Source organism: Hibiscus syriacus, unplaced genomic scaffold (genome assembly GCF_006381635.1).
Source record: "Hibiscus syriacus cultivar Baekdansim isolate YM2019G1 unplaced genomic scaffold, ASM638163v2 tig00111393_pilon, whole genome shotgun sequence".
Lineage (NCBI taxonomy): Eukaryota > Viridiplantae > Streptophyta > Magnoliopsida > Malvales > Malvaceae > Hibiscus > Hibiscus syriacus.
In genome coordinates, this window is record NW_024063079.1 from 489838 (window position 1) to 507827 (window position 17990).

The 17990-nt window shown below is 32.5% G+C and overlaps 1 protein-coding gene and 1 long non-coding RNA gene across 2 annotated transcripts; both read right to left on the reverse strand.

Annotated features, from left to right (window-relative positions):
• Positions 1 to 832: 832 nt before the first annotated feature.
• On the reverse strand, positions 833 to 15116 carry LOC120160786. The gene is made up of 3 exons (XR_005519453.1): positions 15034 to 15116; positions 12466 to 12471; positions 833 to 844 (listed from the first exon to the last, which is right to left on the reverse strand). It is a non-coding gene; the product is annotated as an uncharacterized LOC120160786 (long non-coding RNA).
• Positions 11233 to 12323, reverse strand: LOC120160785 (MFP1 attachment factor 1-like). The gene has a single exon (XM_039171124.1). It carries the CDS (start codon positions 12270 to 12272, stop codon positions 11823 to 11825), a length of 450 nt encoding a protein of 149 aa, XP_039027055.1. The 5' UTR covers positions 12273 to 12323; the 3' UTR covers positions 11233 to 11822.
• Positions 15117 to 17990: the final 2874 nt, after the last annotated feature.

Below are 17990 nucleotides of genomic sequence, written 5' to 3' on the forward strand. Positions count from 1 at the left end.
TTTGAAGGGTGTTTTCATGAATCAACTGAACAGTACATGTAATAGTTTAGAATGGGTATAAAACGAAGACCTAATTATTTCAATCCTCTAATGCAAATTGGGGGGGGGGGGGGCTCAAAACACTAATGTAGGCAAAAAGATAAGAAATGGTCACATTAAGCACACTGGCACCCGAACTTAAAGCCAAATCATTAATCATGCTAAAGCTGCTGTAGACAGCATTCTAAAACAATCAAACAAAGTTAATCAGTAACGAGGCAATGTCTGAAGATCTGAGAAAAATATTTATACAGCTACACGTATTTATGGGGTGAAGAATGGCAGGCCCACAGTTTCAGGGTTATAAATTCATCAAATCAGCTTAGATTTGAATGAGAGATGGGGAATGGAACACTCTATCAATACACATTCAATGCGTGACTGTTATAATTGTGGGATATGAAGCTCAGATTTTGGAATTTTTCGAAGCAAGATTATTGAAACAAAGATGATAATGGCAATGGGGCTCACCACAGGAAAATAGTATCCGATGAGGGTGTGGGGTGGGGGTCTCTGTGTTTTAGGGGTCGCCATCCTCAGGGAATGCCAAACTTATTACCCTCTGATGACTAATGCATTTAGGTCTTTTTGTGTATATTATTTAACCCATCTGCTGCTGCTGCTGCTGCTTGGAGGGGACAATAGCAAATATAGGGTGAGACAAATCTATATTATTTCAGGCCAAACCATTAGGTCAGCCCCCCTACATATGGTCCATTTGTGATAATCATTTCCATATGTAATGCTCCAAAATTCACCCACCACATGTTACCTACCTTCTCTTCTCTTGTATAAAAGATAAAATCTTACATAATACCAAATTTATCGATCGATTGTCTAATGAACGATTCTTCGAATATTCTTCAAAGTATTTGACATATATGAATATAGGTTGATCAATACATTCATATTAAGTAATGGGGGGAAAAGATCCAAAGAAAATCCAATGGGGGGTAGACTACTAGTGACTAGTGTTAGAAGGATTGTAAGTTTAGGGCATTGGGGTAAAATGGTCCTAACTCTAAAGGCTTCTTCTCCTTGTCCTTGTAGAGGGCGGTGAGTGTTATGAGATTTACCGTTATGGTTAAATATGAATGAGCTTTAGGACTCAAATGTCCCTTTACATTGTCAGAATGAAAGGGATATTGGTAGATTTTTAGGTCATTAAGGCATTTAGCCTCACTGTTTCCAAATAATTAAATATTGGTTCCAAAACCAACCAATCACCCTACTCACAAGGGCCTGTTTTGGCTAAACCTTGGCTCTCAGTAGGGATGAAAATAATTTGATTCTCAAAATTAATTTTAAAAAATCATGACTAATTGAATTTAAATAAAAATTATATATATAATTTACATATCAAATTATATAACATTGAATTAAAATTTATATAGACTTTTGAGATATAACTTTTATTAATAATGTTATAATCTGAAATTCAATTAAATAAAATTGTTAATTGAATGATTTTTATTTGGAAAAAATGCAAAAAGAAAAAAGTTGTGCAAGGTTTGTTGTTTAGCCGACTCCACTTAACTCTTAAATTTGGTTTATTAAAGCAGAAAACGCAAACATAACATTGAAGTAATTAAAATTAATTACATCATACATTATTAAATTATAATCTTCATCTTGAATTGATTTCTAAATTTTAAATATTCTAATTTTATCATCAAATTATGATTTTAAATTGCTCTTCAATTTTTTTTATAAATTTTAATTTCATTCCCAACCATTCGAACTTTTGAATGTTCTAATTTCATTATAGAACAACAATATATGCTAATCACGTTCTATGTTAATTAAATCGTTAAACATTTAATTATCTTGTAAACATTGATTTGTATTATGTTTATAATATGATGTGGTATAAACGATAATTAATGGTATATCACATCCCAAGACCTTTAGAGAGAACAATACTCTATTTAATCGCTGATGTCATTTGATGAGTTCAAGATCGTAGTTAATACTATGATTAAAGAATAATAATAATACCCGATCCCTGGCGTTTGAGATAATACTACTCGAACCTAATTGATCTAGTGGGATGAGGCACTAGATTCCTTAAGTATGTCAGGGGTTCGAACCCTGACGTTTGCAAATGGAGCAAACTTTGGGAGGGTCACCTTTGCCTCTCCAATATCCCATCTAAACTAGTTGATCAATAAATCGGATACTACTGATTATCCGATTAATTCAAAGTAAAAGAATAATAATACATTTTATTTATTATTATTGTAAAAAATCTTTAACTTTTTTAAACTAAAAAATAACATTATTGAGTTGAATACATACATCGATCACTATTTATTTATTGATTTAGTTTTTTTTTTCATTTAATATATTATTTTAATTAAACTTAAAAAATATGTAGTATTTAGAGTTTTCTATGTAATAAATTAATGAAATTAACAAAAAAAATGTAGAGAAATAGAAATAGAGAATAAAGGTGAATAAGTTGATAGTATATTAACAAAAACATATAATTTTAATTTTGATTGATATATTTGATCTCAACTAAATATATTTTTATGAAAAATAAAATTTGAGATAATGTTGGCATTGTGTAAACCTGTATTCATGCACCGTCTTTGCACTCAAGGAAAAAAGACATTTCCAGGAATCTCCTACTTTGTCCGAGAAACAAATGCATTCATAATTAAAAAAAAATAGCTTACTCTTATTCTCATATGTAATGGGGTAAAGGGGAGGTAGGATAGTAGGCTACCCCAACGCCAAGTTAAGAGCAACTTCCGTGGGAGACCTCCAAATTATGAAATGTCCTCCGTGGGACTCGATCCCACGACCTCAAGATTAAAAACCTTGCGCTCTACCAACTAAGCTGATGATCATTTCAAAATGCATTCATAATTCTTTTCTGTTAAATGTTTATTTATTTATTAATGAAAATATAATTAAAAAGATGGAAGAATATATTACACCTGCAAGGACCGCGTACCAGATGTAATCAGACGCGTCTCATGTTTCGTAAAACCGTGTGAAAGCAATATTATGGCTTCAACGTGACCATGCAAAAATCAATAAAATATTTTAATAAACCACACATTATTCCTTTAATTTTTTAAAAAATTTGGCTATTAAATTTTATATTCAAATTCATTAATAGTATAAATATTGTATATGTTGATATATTTATCATTAACGTATAAAGTCGAATTCAAAGAATACGTAACAATTCTTATAATAGAACTTATTGAGTGATCTCAATAATAAAAGATAAAATGTTGTTATTCCTAAAAAAATTGAATTTGAATAGCTGTGTTTACAAGATATACATACACGGTTAATTATCAAGAAAAATTATGAACAAATATTACTTTACAACATCGTTCAACTATTAAAAAAGCAAATCTAAATTCTCAAAGTAAAGTAAAACCTTGGCTTCGCAACCGATTTTGGGCACAAAGTAGTTTGAAATATAGTATTTAGTAATGGTTTGTAAAGGATATGGGGCTGAGTCAATCAATCCTGTTAAAGGTCCCACTTTCACAAAGCTCACCGTCCTCGTCAACCCCACTCCAATGCCTATATATATATATATATATATATATATAGCAACACTACCATTGCAATATTTCAACGACAGCCCAATTCAAAACAATCAGCAAATCCATTTTTGTGATACACAGAGTTCGGATATATCAGAAAAAAGAAAACGTATTCTTTTCGTTACCGAGAACAGCTCGACATCGATGAAGCGTATTATTTTCGTGATGGGCCTATTGGCATTGTTGGTTTCGACGGAGTTGGCGGTTGCTGTCGATGGACGAACGCTTCCATCGAAGACGGTGGCGGAGGGAGGATACGAAGAACAAAGGGAAACTAGTGTCTCATCATCAGCAGCAAGCAACACCAGCACTCGTAATTGGTTTAGAAGCTTGGGTTTTAGGTTAGCCTCCGGACCAAGCAGAAGAGGTCCTGGACATTAACATTGTTTAGAAGCTCGGCAGCCATATTTTCTGCTTCTGTCTAGGGTTCATTTTTTTCATTCCTTTTTAAAAACCTGATGTTAGTGAAATACTTTTTGATTATAATTTGGGATAATCTTTGTACGTTTTAATGATGAACTGAAAAAACAGAGACCGCATATTCATTCTTTAATCGTTTGCATTATAAGCTAGATTTGAGTTTATTTCAAGTTTTATGAATTATAAATATTTATTAATTTTCATTAAAAAACTAAAACTAATTAATAAATTTTGATTCAACTATAAAATCAATTATAATACCTTTATTTTTTCCATTAAATATCAATACATAGTATCTTTTTACAAATATTGGAAACGATATTGTTGATAATTGTGAGCCACAACCTTAAACATGAATAATATAAATAGACACGAATTGCTAATTTGTATAAATTTAAGAATTTAGTAAAGTGAATCGAATATTGTTTTTTACAATATTAAGAGAAGCATGATTTCAAACAAATTTTGTCAATAATATCATTAGTTTTATGCTATACATTGTGTTTAATACTCCTTATTTATTAATTTATAAATACATTTTCATAAATTAAAAAATAATGATCTATTTTATTGTAAACATTATCTTCTAATTAGGTTAATGTATTTTCGATTAAAAATTTATTTATTTTTAATATTCCTTTTAATATTTTAAATGAATTCGAAGTTAGATCGACTCTAGTAGGCTTCCAAGGTCGAGCTTTTTTGGTAGCTGTAGTTGTTATGTTGTGTGTGTGTATATATATATATATATAAGATTGTATCCCCGTTATGGATAAGTTTGTTTACGATTATGTAGGTGTCGGCATGTGTGTAAGTAAATCAAGATTTGTGAGGGCCAAAGTGTGAGCAAAATGAGGAATTTGGGGTTGGATAATGGAAGTGGTCAAATGGTGGGGAAAGTAGGGTTTCAAATATTACTACCCAAGGTGGATATATGTCCACTGCCATTATCCATTATTTTTCAACACATGCTCCTTAAACATCTCCTGGATCAACTAAATGTTTCCATCCATTGATCAACATGTACAAGATTTTCTCTGTGATTTACTATAATTTATCATATCATTTCAACTTCACATTGAGTACTTTGTGAACCAAGAATTTTCCCAATTCACAAAAGGATCAGACAAAACAAAGTCATTTTTTCCTCAAAAATTTAAATAAATTCCTTTAATTATTACTATTTCAAAGAGTTGCGTCGATTAAAGAGAAAATGTCCGAAAGCAACGGACAAGTTCACTTTCGCTGTGCCCCAAGCCTGTGGATTGGATGGCAAGACACGAGTAATTTAATCTTTCAACCGAATACTAAAGTACAAAAGTAAACTAACCGACCGGGGCAACTACAAACACGGTTGTCTTTGACTTTCATTTGTGCTTAATAAAATTCTCAATTTGCTGTTATTTTCAATAAATAACCAAGAAAATCGAAAATTAATTGAACATACAATACATTTGGAAAGACAATTCAGAAGTGGAAATCTAATATCGTGTTGAAATAGAGAGAAGAGTATTGAGAAACAATGGCTTGAGTTTTCCATTGATTAAGAGTGGATATATATACACAAGATGGGGCACATAGAAATAGGAAATTAGCCTAGAGTTAGGGGATTACAACTAATTACAAGGCACATAAATAGGAGATTAGCCTAGAGTTAGGGAATTACAACTAATCACAAGAATATTATAATTGATTACAATAATTTAAAATTTAAATAAAATTTGTTATAATTAATTCTCTAATATGCCCCTCAAGATGGAGTTGGAATCGGCTTCGTGGAAGCGGTTTGGTAAGAGCGTCGGCAAGTTGATATGTTGAGGAAACATGAGTAACACAAAGAGCACCTGATTGAACTTGACCCCGAATAAACTGATAGTCAAGTGCCACATGTTTCATGCGCAAATGAAAGACTGGATTAGAACAGAGATAGGTGGCACCAACATTGTCGCAGTAGATAACAGGCGGTGTAGGAAGAGTGATGCCAAGTTCTGTGAGAAGGGAACAAATCCAATTGAGTTCAGAAGTAGTAGCGGCAACTGATCAATACTCAGCTTTTGTGGAGGATCGAGCAACTGTACGATGTTTCTTGGATGACCAAGAAATAGGATGACGACCAAGATAGACAATATAGGCACTCGTTGAGGTATAGTCATCTTTGTTTCCACCCCAATCAGCATCTGAGAAGGCATGAAGGGAAAGTGGATTTGCCTTGTGAAGGAATAATCCATGAGTTAATGTGCCACATAGATATCAAAGCAGTCGTTTTGCAGCATTCCAATGTTCAGATGTCGAGTGATACATGAATTGAGAAAGCTTGTTAACAGCATATGCTATGTCTGGGCGAGTGAGGCAAAGATACTGTAGACTGCCAACAATTGTTCTATATTCTGTGTAGTCAGTTAGAGCTGTACCTGAATGAAGTGTGAGATTTCCATCTGTAACAAGTGGTGTAGCAACAGGTTTTGCACCAATCATTTTTGTCCGGGAAAGAAGATCAATGATGTAGCGCCTTTGAGTAAGTAGCAGACCGGATGGAGTGGTTAGAACCTCAATGCCGAGAAAATAAGACAAGGTGCTAAGATCCTTGATTGAAAATCTTTGTGTCATGAGGTCAATGTAGCGTTGAATAATATTGGTGTTGGTGCATGTGATAATAATGTCATCCACATAAACAAGTAGATATATAGTAGTGTCACCTGAGTGAAGAATGAATAGGGAAGTGTCTGCATGAGAGTTTGTGAACCCAGACTCAATGAGGAATTGGCGAAGTTCAAGGTACCAAGCCCGTGGGACTTGCTTGAGTCCATATATAGTTTTTTTTAGTTTGCATACATGTGTTGGATTATCTTTATCAACAAATCCTGGAGGCTGAGCCATATAGACATCTTCGGAAAGATGGCCCTGAAGAAAGGCATTATTAACAACCAATTGTCGCAATTACCAACCTCTACTGAGTGCCAGGCTTAGAACAAGTCGTATTGTTGTCAGCTTGACAACCGGACTAAAAGTGTCATGATATTCCACTCTAGGTCGCTGATGAAAGCCTTTGGCAACTAGTCTAGCTTTGTACCTGTCAATAGAACCATTAGGAAGTCGTTTAATACGAAAAACCCACTTACATCCAACAATATTCTGCAGAGAAGTAGATGGAACAAGCTCCCAAGTTCCATTCTGAACAAGAGCATCAAACTCATCATTCATAGCTTGTCTCCATTTAGGATCTTTTAGGGCTTGAGAAACAGTATGAGGCTCAATGTCTGATGGTTGAGAAATGATAGCAGTGAGGTTCATTTTGGTTAGGGGTTTGTGGATGTTGTTTTTTGATCTAGTGATCATGGGATGGGTATTTTGATGGGTGGGTTGCGTTATGATTGAAGCAGAAGAGGTCTCAAAATTGTGTGGTTCTAGTGGTAAATGATCGACGATGGTTTCTTGGCGATTAAACGAGTTGTGTTCGGGTAAAGGGAGGTCTATTGACAGTGATCGACAGTCAACTAATGAGGAAAGACAGTGGTATGTTTGGGTATTTTGTGACATATGTTGACATGAGGAATCCCTTTGTGGAGGCGTATTGAGTGAGCCACTTGAAATTGGTAAAATTTGGATCGGGGGAAGCCATTTGGAAATGATCTCTGGGGTGGGACGTGATAGATGGATTTGGTGAGTGCTAAAGGGAAAGGAGTTTTCAAGAAATTTGACATGACGAGAAATGTATATTTTAGAAGTGGATAGAGCGAGCCAAATATATGCATTTTGTGTTGAAGAGTAACCAAGAAAGACGCAAGGAGTGGAACGAGAGTCAAGTTTATGCTGAGAATAAGGACGAAGCCACAAATAACATAAGCAACCAAACACCCGAAGTTTAGTGTAGTTGGGTTGAGACTCAAAGAGTTTCTCAAAAGGAGATGAAAGATGTAATATGGGTGTGGGCATACAGTTGATGAGATATACAACAGTGGCAAAAGCGTAAGTCCAATAAGTTAAAGGCATTGATGCATGAGTGAGGAGAGATAAACCAGTTTCAACAATATGTCGATGACGTCGTTCAGAAAAACCATTATGTTCTGGTGTATTGGGTGGTGTAGTAAAATGTGATATACCATTGGTGGAGAATAAAAGATCAAGGGCTTGATATTCACCACCATTATCTGAATAGAAGGTAACAATTCGATGTTTAAATTGGTTTTCGGCTAATGCCTTGAAACGTACAAAGACATCATACACATGAGATTTTCATTTAAGGGGATAATATCAAATATATCGTGTATAATGATCTACAAAAATAACATAGTATTGAAAACCATCAACAGAATAAACAGGAGAGCTCCAAACATCAGAAAAGATAAGTTCAAGCGGGTGAGATGAGGTTAAGGTAGAAGAAGAAAATGGAATTTTATGACTTTTATTGCATGAACAGGCATTGCAATGTGTGAAGGATGATAACGGACTAGACAATGGTAAAGGAAATTTGGAAACAATATTTTTTATAATAGTAAATGATGGATGACCTAGTCTAAAGTGCCACTCGGACAAAGTGGTCTTGACACTGGAAAATGCAAGTAATGGTGGAGAGAAAACTGAAGGGGATGTAGTCGGCCACACATATACGCCATTCTTAGGTTCACCCATCAAAAGGATTGTCCCCATGTTTAGATCCTTCACACAAAAAGCAGAGGGTGAGAATTCAACAGAAACATGGTTATGAGTGCAAAATTGATAAATAGAAATTAAGTTCTTTTTCATGGAAGGGATACAAAGAATATTTTGTAAAGTAAAAGTGCGAGAGGAAGTCGTATGGGAAGCCATTGAAGGGACTAGTGGCGTAGTTTTAGATATATGTATATGAAGGATCGTGGTTTTTGTTAAGGGAAAAAAAGAGAGGAAAATATGCTCTGGAAGATTAGGCTCTGATACCATGTTGAAATAGAGAGAATAGTATTGAGAAACATTGGCTTAAGTTTTCCATTGATTAAGAGTGGATATATATACACAAGATGGGGCATAAAAAAATAGGAAACTAGCCTAGAGTTAGGATTACAACTAATTACAAGGCACATAAATAGGAGACTAGCCTAGAGTTAGGGAATTACAACTAATCACAAGAATATTATAATTGATTACAATAATTTAAAATTTAAATAAAATTTGTCATAATTAATTCTCTAATATATCGTAGCCAGGATTTGACATGCAAATATACCATACATTTGGAAATTAACCTTTCCCCACACTCAACAACAGCTTCCTTTAACCTCTCTGAAAACCTAATTTTCTCTATTTGTGGTGCGCCCTTCGCCCCTTTATTTTTATTTATTTTTTATCGTTGACAACGTCAACTCTAGACATAAACGCTAAACAATATGATCAACACAACGTAGCAGCACAAACATCAATGTGGTTGGTGCTGAGAATATGATCAACACTAGACATAAAGCATACTAAAGTACACTGCACCAAAATTAAGCCACCAACTCGTTTAAGTATGTTTAATTCCTATAAAGGCATAAGCAAGCATGCCACAAGAAATTGCATAAATGTAATATATATATATATATACTCAAATTCTTGAATCTTAACCACTTATACCAAAATCCGTTGGCATAAATGTAATATGCATACATAATGTGTATTGCAGAGTTATAATATATAATGGTTGTCCCTTTTTCCCATATGTATGGGGTAAGGAGGAGGTAAGATAGTAGGCTACCCCCCCAACACCAGGTTGAGAGCAGCTTCCGTAAGAGACCTCCGAATTATGAAATACCCTCCGTGGGACTCGATCCCACGACCTCAAGGTTAAGAACCATGTGCTCTACCAACTGAGCTGGATGGTCATTTCAGAGTTATAATATACATTAATTTAATAAATTTTTTCCATTATTCATAAAGGTATCCTTAATTTTATAATAAAATTGAATAGATTTTATATATGCATTTACTATATTTGTAAGTGGGACATAATTGGGTTTTAATCTTTATTACAGAAAGTGGATATATTAGATGAAAAAAAGATAATACGATGTCAGTTTTTCTTATCGTCATCTTCATCTCTCCTATTTTCAAGAAATTTTAGTAAGGTTTAAAAAAGTTTCTTTGAGGCATGAAAGATTATAAAGTTGAAGCGAGATTTTCAATGGTCCCTAAATAAACATAATTATTCAACTAATTTCATTTCATCGATACAATAATTGTGATTAATTGAAAGTTATCTAAATAGTCCGATTATTTCATTGATCAAAGCAAAAGCTAGAAGTTTTTATATGTTTCATTACGCATAAACTTAAATTTTGGGATAATTGGTGAAAAAGGCTTTGATATTCAACAATTAAATATTTATGTTTATTGGTCCATGATTATTTTTATTTGGATCTAATAAAAATTGACAATAAATGCCCAATCTCAAACTCATCCGTTCCTATATTGTTGAAGATCAAGAAATAAACACAGTGATGTAGAAAGTTGGGACTTTCATGGTTGAAACTTGAAAGGTAACAGAACTTTCATTTATGCAAATGGAAATGAGAATAAAAGAACTGAAAGAATACCATCCACATATTAACAAATTGGGATACCATCCACCTAAACCATAGAATTCAAAGACAGAAATTGGGGCTTTATGGCATCAACAAAGTAACATAATATCCTTCAACCAAGACGTTAACTGCAGGTATCGGATTCATCCAAGATGATAACTGGTAGCAACCATATGAAACAGATTAAGATGCAACTCAACACTGAAATGCAGTAAGAAAAGAGATTCAGCATTCAGAAAATTAAAATGACATTCAGGTCACTCAAGAAAACATAATGTAAGCTGTAAACATATGTTAAGGAATTACGGAACATGAAAACAGCTTGAGATCCGAAAACATTAAAAGTTTTGCTAAAAGCATTATGCTATTTTGACACGAGCACATGGTTACAGGTCATATGAGCATGTGTCTACATTCAGTTCATATAAATTGTTTACTTAGATGACCAAGACAACTATACATATAAGTTCAACAGAATGCAGTTTCAATGAAACCTACACATAATTAATTGTTCCATAGTAGCACTTATCCCTGACATGCTAGATTCTAATTCACAGCAGAAATCTCATTATGTTAAACCTAAGAATCTCTCCCAACACGTTGAATATTTGAATCAAGAATTACTTTCTTTAAAAAGGATTACAATAAAAGCAAGCTGAAGAGATAAAAAGATTTAACACCATATATCATATCAAGATCTAGATAAAATACAGAAACGTCTAGTGAAAACAGCTCTTTCTACACATCAACTCTTACAAGACTCAAGTTTCAGCTTGATTGCTCCGGTTTCCATTGTTCAGCTTTCAGGAGATAAAAATTATATACAGCATTGCCTAATTCATGTGAAGCTAATAACTTAGTTTGTTGAGAGAGTTCGTGAAAGAACACTAAGTACATTAAGGTACAACAGAATGCTGTTGAATTGTTGAGAAACAATCATCACTCAAGAAAATTTCTAGCAACCTTTAAGCTGCTTTTGCATTGTAGCAATGGTGAGAAAGAAAAAACAAGAAACTCATAAAGATCAAAGCACATTTTCAGAAAGATTACAGAAAACCCTCGAAAACAAATATTACAGTTAAAGATGCCATTATCGTCTTATTTGCAATTGAGCATCTCGAATTATCCACAGCCAAGCAAAGAGATCTCAACAAACCCTAGCAATTCCAGGTGTATATCCAAAAAGGAACCCTAGAGAGAGAGAAAGAGAGAAACAAAGATCCTCAAACTCAACCCTCTGCCTTGACGATGAAATCTCCTAACCACTCGGAGTTTCCGTACCTGACGGAGCATCCGAGGCTGCGGCGGCGGCGGCGGCGGCACCTCGAGATCTGACAGTGTCGAGCATACGCTTGCTGATCTCCTTGGAATACATCTGAAGGATCTCGATGCCGTTATCGTCGGGGAAGAACGCTCCTCCGGCGAGTGAGAAAGCCTCCTCCTCGATCGTCTTGGCGATGGATGAGGCTTCGTCCTCCGGGATCATGACGTAGCGCTTGGAAAGTACAGATGCGGAAGACAGCGTCTCGACCAGACGGTTGATAACGACATTGCGCGTCTGTTGAGTGGGGGGCCAAATTCGGAGCGTAAGGTTATTGAGTTTGGCGGCGGTGTTGTCGACTTGGTCTTGAGACAGGGTCTTTTCGGGCTCCGTCGCTTCGGCGGTGACGGCCGATACTTGAGCGGCGTTGGATTCAGTTTCCACCATTTCTTTTGCTTTGGGACTGAGGTTACTGACACAGTCAGTAAATGGCTAATGGAAAAATTTCTACTCTGGGAGGGGAAGTGTTTCATTTTATAATACAAATAAATAAATAAAAAACAATAAATAGCGTACGGAAGTGAAATGAATGTTGGCTGAGAATGGGTTGAATTGAAATGGGCCGACCAACTTTCTTTACTTAGATCTACATTTTAATTCTCTAAAATCTAAAGGATAATATGCTAAATAACCCATTGTTAAATATTATATTTTTTACATTTAATATTATTAAAAGAAGTTATTGTACCTTAGATTGTATTTTTCAAATTTGCTATTATAAAATTTTAATTTATTAATTAATTGAAAGTTATCTAATGTACAGTCTGTGTAAATTTTAATTTACACAAATTTATTTATTGTAGTGTCATGGATCTTATTTACGATTAAAATTTTAGGATTAAGGTTAAAACAAACATGTTGTATATAATAAATTCTATATATATCTTTTAATCTATAATTTATATATGATTTTGATTTTAAAAAAATGAATTATAATAATTTTTGCATCAAAATTAATTATGTTATATCATAATTATATATTAATATTATTGTTAATCATAATCATATATTTACTTATATGTGATTCAATAAACTTATATTTACTTATATGTATACCTTCTCATACTTTTATATAATTTTTAAATAAAATTATAAATAGTGCATGAACAAAAATCAAATATAATTACTCATATCTGAGTTCCCTGTAAGAAACGCTGCTGTACTTGAGCCCTAAGAACAAGATTTGGTCACACAGTTGTACGCTTGAAAGTCAAGTAGTGGCGTGAATGACGGGCTGGAGTGACTTGTTTTCCCATTAGAATCAACTTTGGCCTCTACTCCACACAGTTGGGCACTTTGAAGTCTAAATATTAAAAATTCAAAATCACTCGCCTTTGTCAACGCCTTTCCTTTGTTTCCTTTCATTCTTCGTTTTCCAATTGGATTTGTTATGGCTGCTGCTCCAACCATGTTTAGCGATCTTCGAATCAATGAGATTTGTTATAGTTAACTTTAGACACCTAGCATCATCTGATTATTTTCTAAATATATCCAAATTATTTTTAAAAAATTAAATTGAGAGAGAATCAAAGTCAAGCATATAAGTTGAGTAAATAGCTGCTTAGCAACTAGATCAAATCACCTACTTTATTATATTTTGACAAATATTATATTTAGGGGACGGCAGTCATACTCTTAGAAATTTTAAATTATCATATATTTTAATTTTTTTTATTTTTATTGATAATCTATTTTTTCTCCTTAGAATTTTATAAATTCATAATCTCCTAAAATTTTAAAAGTTTAGCCCTTATATAAAATTTTATGTCCGTTCCAATATATAACTAATACTACATAAAGGAGATGAAAATGAAAATGTTGCATGATTGAATTTCTCCAATTATGGAAGGAGTATGTAAATAAAATTATTATAAGTTATGACCCAAAAAATAATTATATCAAATTATAATAGTGGTAGTATAAACCATCAAGTTTTGGCTATTGGATGACCCCAATATTTGATCTTAGTTTAGTAAAGTAGCACTTTACTCGACCCAAAGCCCGTTATATCATCAAATACATCACCAAAAACATAAATGCCCTATGAAAAGTTCGCTTATTAAAATACATTTTTAACAGAGTCAACAATCTTTAAAGTATGTGATTAATAGTTTCAAGTAATATTTCTCATGAGTTTAATATTTATCATGAATAAAAATTTTCTTCCGCTCTCCTTAAATACGAATTATTTAAAATACAAGCGAAGTTATTTCTAACGGTCCAAATAATTATATTGATATTAATAATTTCAATTCAATCAAGTAAATAAATCATCCTGAATCTATCAAATGACTCCATAATAGAAGAGAACGATGATCTTTTTAGAAATATGAGTTTAAACCAATTGTGTCTACAAGATGTATTGTACATTATCAATTGATAGAGTAAAACCAACTTTTATTTTTGTCGAGTTATTGGATTTTGCTTGGACCATTATTTAATTTTAAATAAGCACGTTTTTCTTAGGGTTTTAAGTTGTCATTAGGGATGAGTAAAATTGAGTGAACTCAAAAAATTAATCTTTTTGACTCGACTATATTCGGAAAAAAATGATTTGAATGGACTTCTAGTTGTAATTTCATAAGCTGAACTCGATTAAAAAATTTAAATTCAAATCGAGTTATAAAATAAAACTCAAATAACTCAAATTTTTTAGTGATTAGTGGATTGGTTTTTAAGTTTTAGTCGAGTCTCTCGACTCTGTATGATATATGCATATTACATATGAAAAAATATGAAGAAATATATATGTATTGTATATGGTTATATAAAACCATTTAAATTGTAATCAAATAGTATCATAATATTATAAAGAGTAAACTACAAGATTGACCACTTTCGTTTAGGTTTGTACACTTTTCCTTGTTCAATTTAAAAAAATTTAATATTTAGTCACTTTCGTTTTTATTTAATTAAGATGCGGTCATTGAAGGTTAACTTTCGTTAAACTTTTAACTAATTGCTAACGTGGCAAAGTGATTATATTAACTTAAAAAAGGTAAACTACACAAATAGCCAATAATATTTTAGTAAATTTTAGTTTTACCCACGAAAGTTTTAAAAGAAATAAATTGGTCAAAAATCCTTTTGCAGTATATGTACGAGAACGATCCCAATCGATACGAAACCCAAATTCATATAATTCAACGCATACCCAAAAGCTCCCCAAAATAGTAAGGGGACGAATTTGGTAGCTCTTGAAAGGTGTAGGATGAGCTTGCCGCCTGGTTTCCACTACCTGTACGCATGTGACTGGCGCACAAGTAAGAAATAAGCACCGAAATTAAAAAGATATCTTTATGTAGTTTATTGACCTTTAGTTGTACTTTACACTAATAATAATAATAAATTAATTAATAAATGATCGTGCTTTGATGGTTCTGTCAAGTAAGAATTAAGAAACTACAAAGGCCACCAGCCACCAAATTGCCGCTAAACATATTATGTAGTTGCTTGCTTAAGGTAACATGCATATAAATAAATGAAGGAATTGTGTGGTACAAAACGCTGAAATCAATAAATTTTGAAGCTGACAAAAACATTACTTACCTTACCAAAGGCGAAAACAGGAGCCAAATATTATTGTTAGTGGGTGACTGCATCAACCAACAGGGTTTATGTCATTGGAATCATCCTAGACATCTACATAAAATATTTTTGATGAATTTGTTATTTTTTTAAAAAAATTGTAAAAACAAAATTTTGTTCATATATTGGTGGCCATTTGTGTAGTTTATTATTTTTAATTTTATATATTCACTTTTTCACGTCAACAACCTATTAAAAGTCTAACGACAGTTAACCTTTAGTGACCACATCTTAATTAAATAAACATGAAAGTGACCAAATATTATAATTTTCAAATTCAATGAGGAAAAATATACAAAGTTTAATCGATAGTGATCAATTATGCAATTTACCCTATTATAAATATATACAATTAAATTTTATCATAAACTCGAACAAGCTGATTCGATTCGAATTTTATAAATTAGACTCAAAAAAAGTTCAAATCAAATTTAAATTATAAAATAAAACTCGTCAACTTAAAATTTTCATTTAACATGTACATAATTATTTTACTATAGTTTCAAACTAGACCGAATAATTCAAAAAGAAATTATTAGATGCAACTCAACTTAACGCTTAGATAATTCAAAATATAATCCAATTAAGAAAATGGGGAATCAATCACAGCATTGAAAAAGGTCAATGAAAAGCATTTGCTTCCTACGTTGTGGCTGTGGTTTGAGATGCCGATGCCACCGTACTGGACTGTAAAGTGAGCAATAATGGAGCGCTTCCCTTTTTTACAAAGTAAAGTCGATTAATGACTGTACCACTTTACATGAAAAGGCAACATGAATTTTCATTTCTTGAAATATAATAGATATGACTATATGGTTTATTAACAAGTAAAATAAACAAATATACTTTTTTATATTTTTCGTATTTTTTTTTAGTTTTTAATACATGTTTTAAGTTGGTAGTCGGTTTTTAATAATATTTAAATTCAGAATTAAATATTATTTTTCAAAATATAATGTACCTTATAATGCAACAAACTCAATAATAACATATGCCGTGCATTTTTGTAATCAGAATATCTATATAAGAGTTGAATTGCATGTTCAGATCTAACTTTGATTAAAATAATTTCAGATCCACATAATCAAAACTAAAATGTAGTAATAAAATTTATAATTTTTTAAAACATAATTATAATATTTTTAAAAAATATTATTTTTATATTTTTATTATTTCAACATTAGTAAAATAAACTTTAGAAGTAACTTAAATTCAATTCAAATCAAATAAAATTAAATTTGAAAGAAAATATTGACCCGACCCGGCCTAGGAAAGCTACGCCTTTGGATCGCTATAGCATCCGCCATTTCATACGGTTTCCACAAGCCTTTTTCTTCCCACTTTAGAAAATCAATTACTCAAATAATATAAGAATAAAATATAAATTATTTTCATATTTAAAATTCTGAACTATATATATTAAACTAAAAATTATAGTGTCTAAACATTTCATAACCTTAATCTTTAAATCGAAGATAATCATATTTATGTACATTTGAATTATAATTCCATGAACGTTGGATCAGTATTAATATCTACTAAATTAATACTTAACTGATGATGTTGATATATTTTCATTTAAATAATTGACGAAAAGAATATGAAATAGTGCATATATCTATATTATATAGTGTTTGGTTGCGTTAGTGTGACTGATTAATCGAGTCTTAATTCAATTAGAAAAAATACAAAGATACTCTTATTCCATTGCCATTTGACAGGGTGTAGAAAAGCCTCTATCAGAAAGTACTGAGATATCTCTATAAAACTCATACCAAGAGAGAGTTCTCACATTCTAGCTGTCATAACTATACGTTTCTCCTAGAAGTATTAGGATGCCTCTGCTCGGCAACATAATTTTTCTGTTGTTATTGTGAGCGTAGAAACATCTTTGTCATAACAAGGTCTCAAAGGAAAATGAAAGAAGAGTAATGGATCTCTGTCTTCCTCTTACGTCCCCAATAAAATTTGCACTAGCTTATCCATTTCCCCATAGGACCATGCATCTTTGATATCCTTAACTCCCATAGTATACTTCACACCAAACATATCACTATCTCTCCTAAACTCATTAGAACTATTTTTCCCGAGTCAATATCTAAAAACATTGTGGCCGCAGATTACCTCAAGAATGTCTGACCACTCGTCTTTCTTTAGAACAATAATTTGTTCTCGTTCCTTCTTTCCCAAAATTGAAATAGAGTCCCTCGTCCATTCACCATGTATACTCTACCGGAAGGGAAATTTAAACCCTCCAAGTAACTTTTAAACCACCCTAATGAACATTGAGCGATCCAAATTCAGACCTCACACGCTAATCCAACCAGCGATATACACCCCAATTTTGAAAGACTTCTCATGCTTCTTTGTAAAACATAAAAGCATGCACAACCTTTGTTGAGTGACACCAGTAAGGGAGAAAAAATTACACAACACATCCATCGAAAGGACCCATTCCCTTTCCCGATAAAAAAATAAAATAACCAATGAGAATCCACCAAGAAGCTTTGCCAATTG

What these genes read in the sequence shown, in the direction of transcription:
- LOC120160785 (XM_039171124.1), bottom strand. Translation starts at nt 12,272, where the DNA reads ATGGTGGAAACTGAATCCAACGCCGCTCAAGTATCGGCCGTCACCGCC.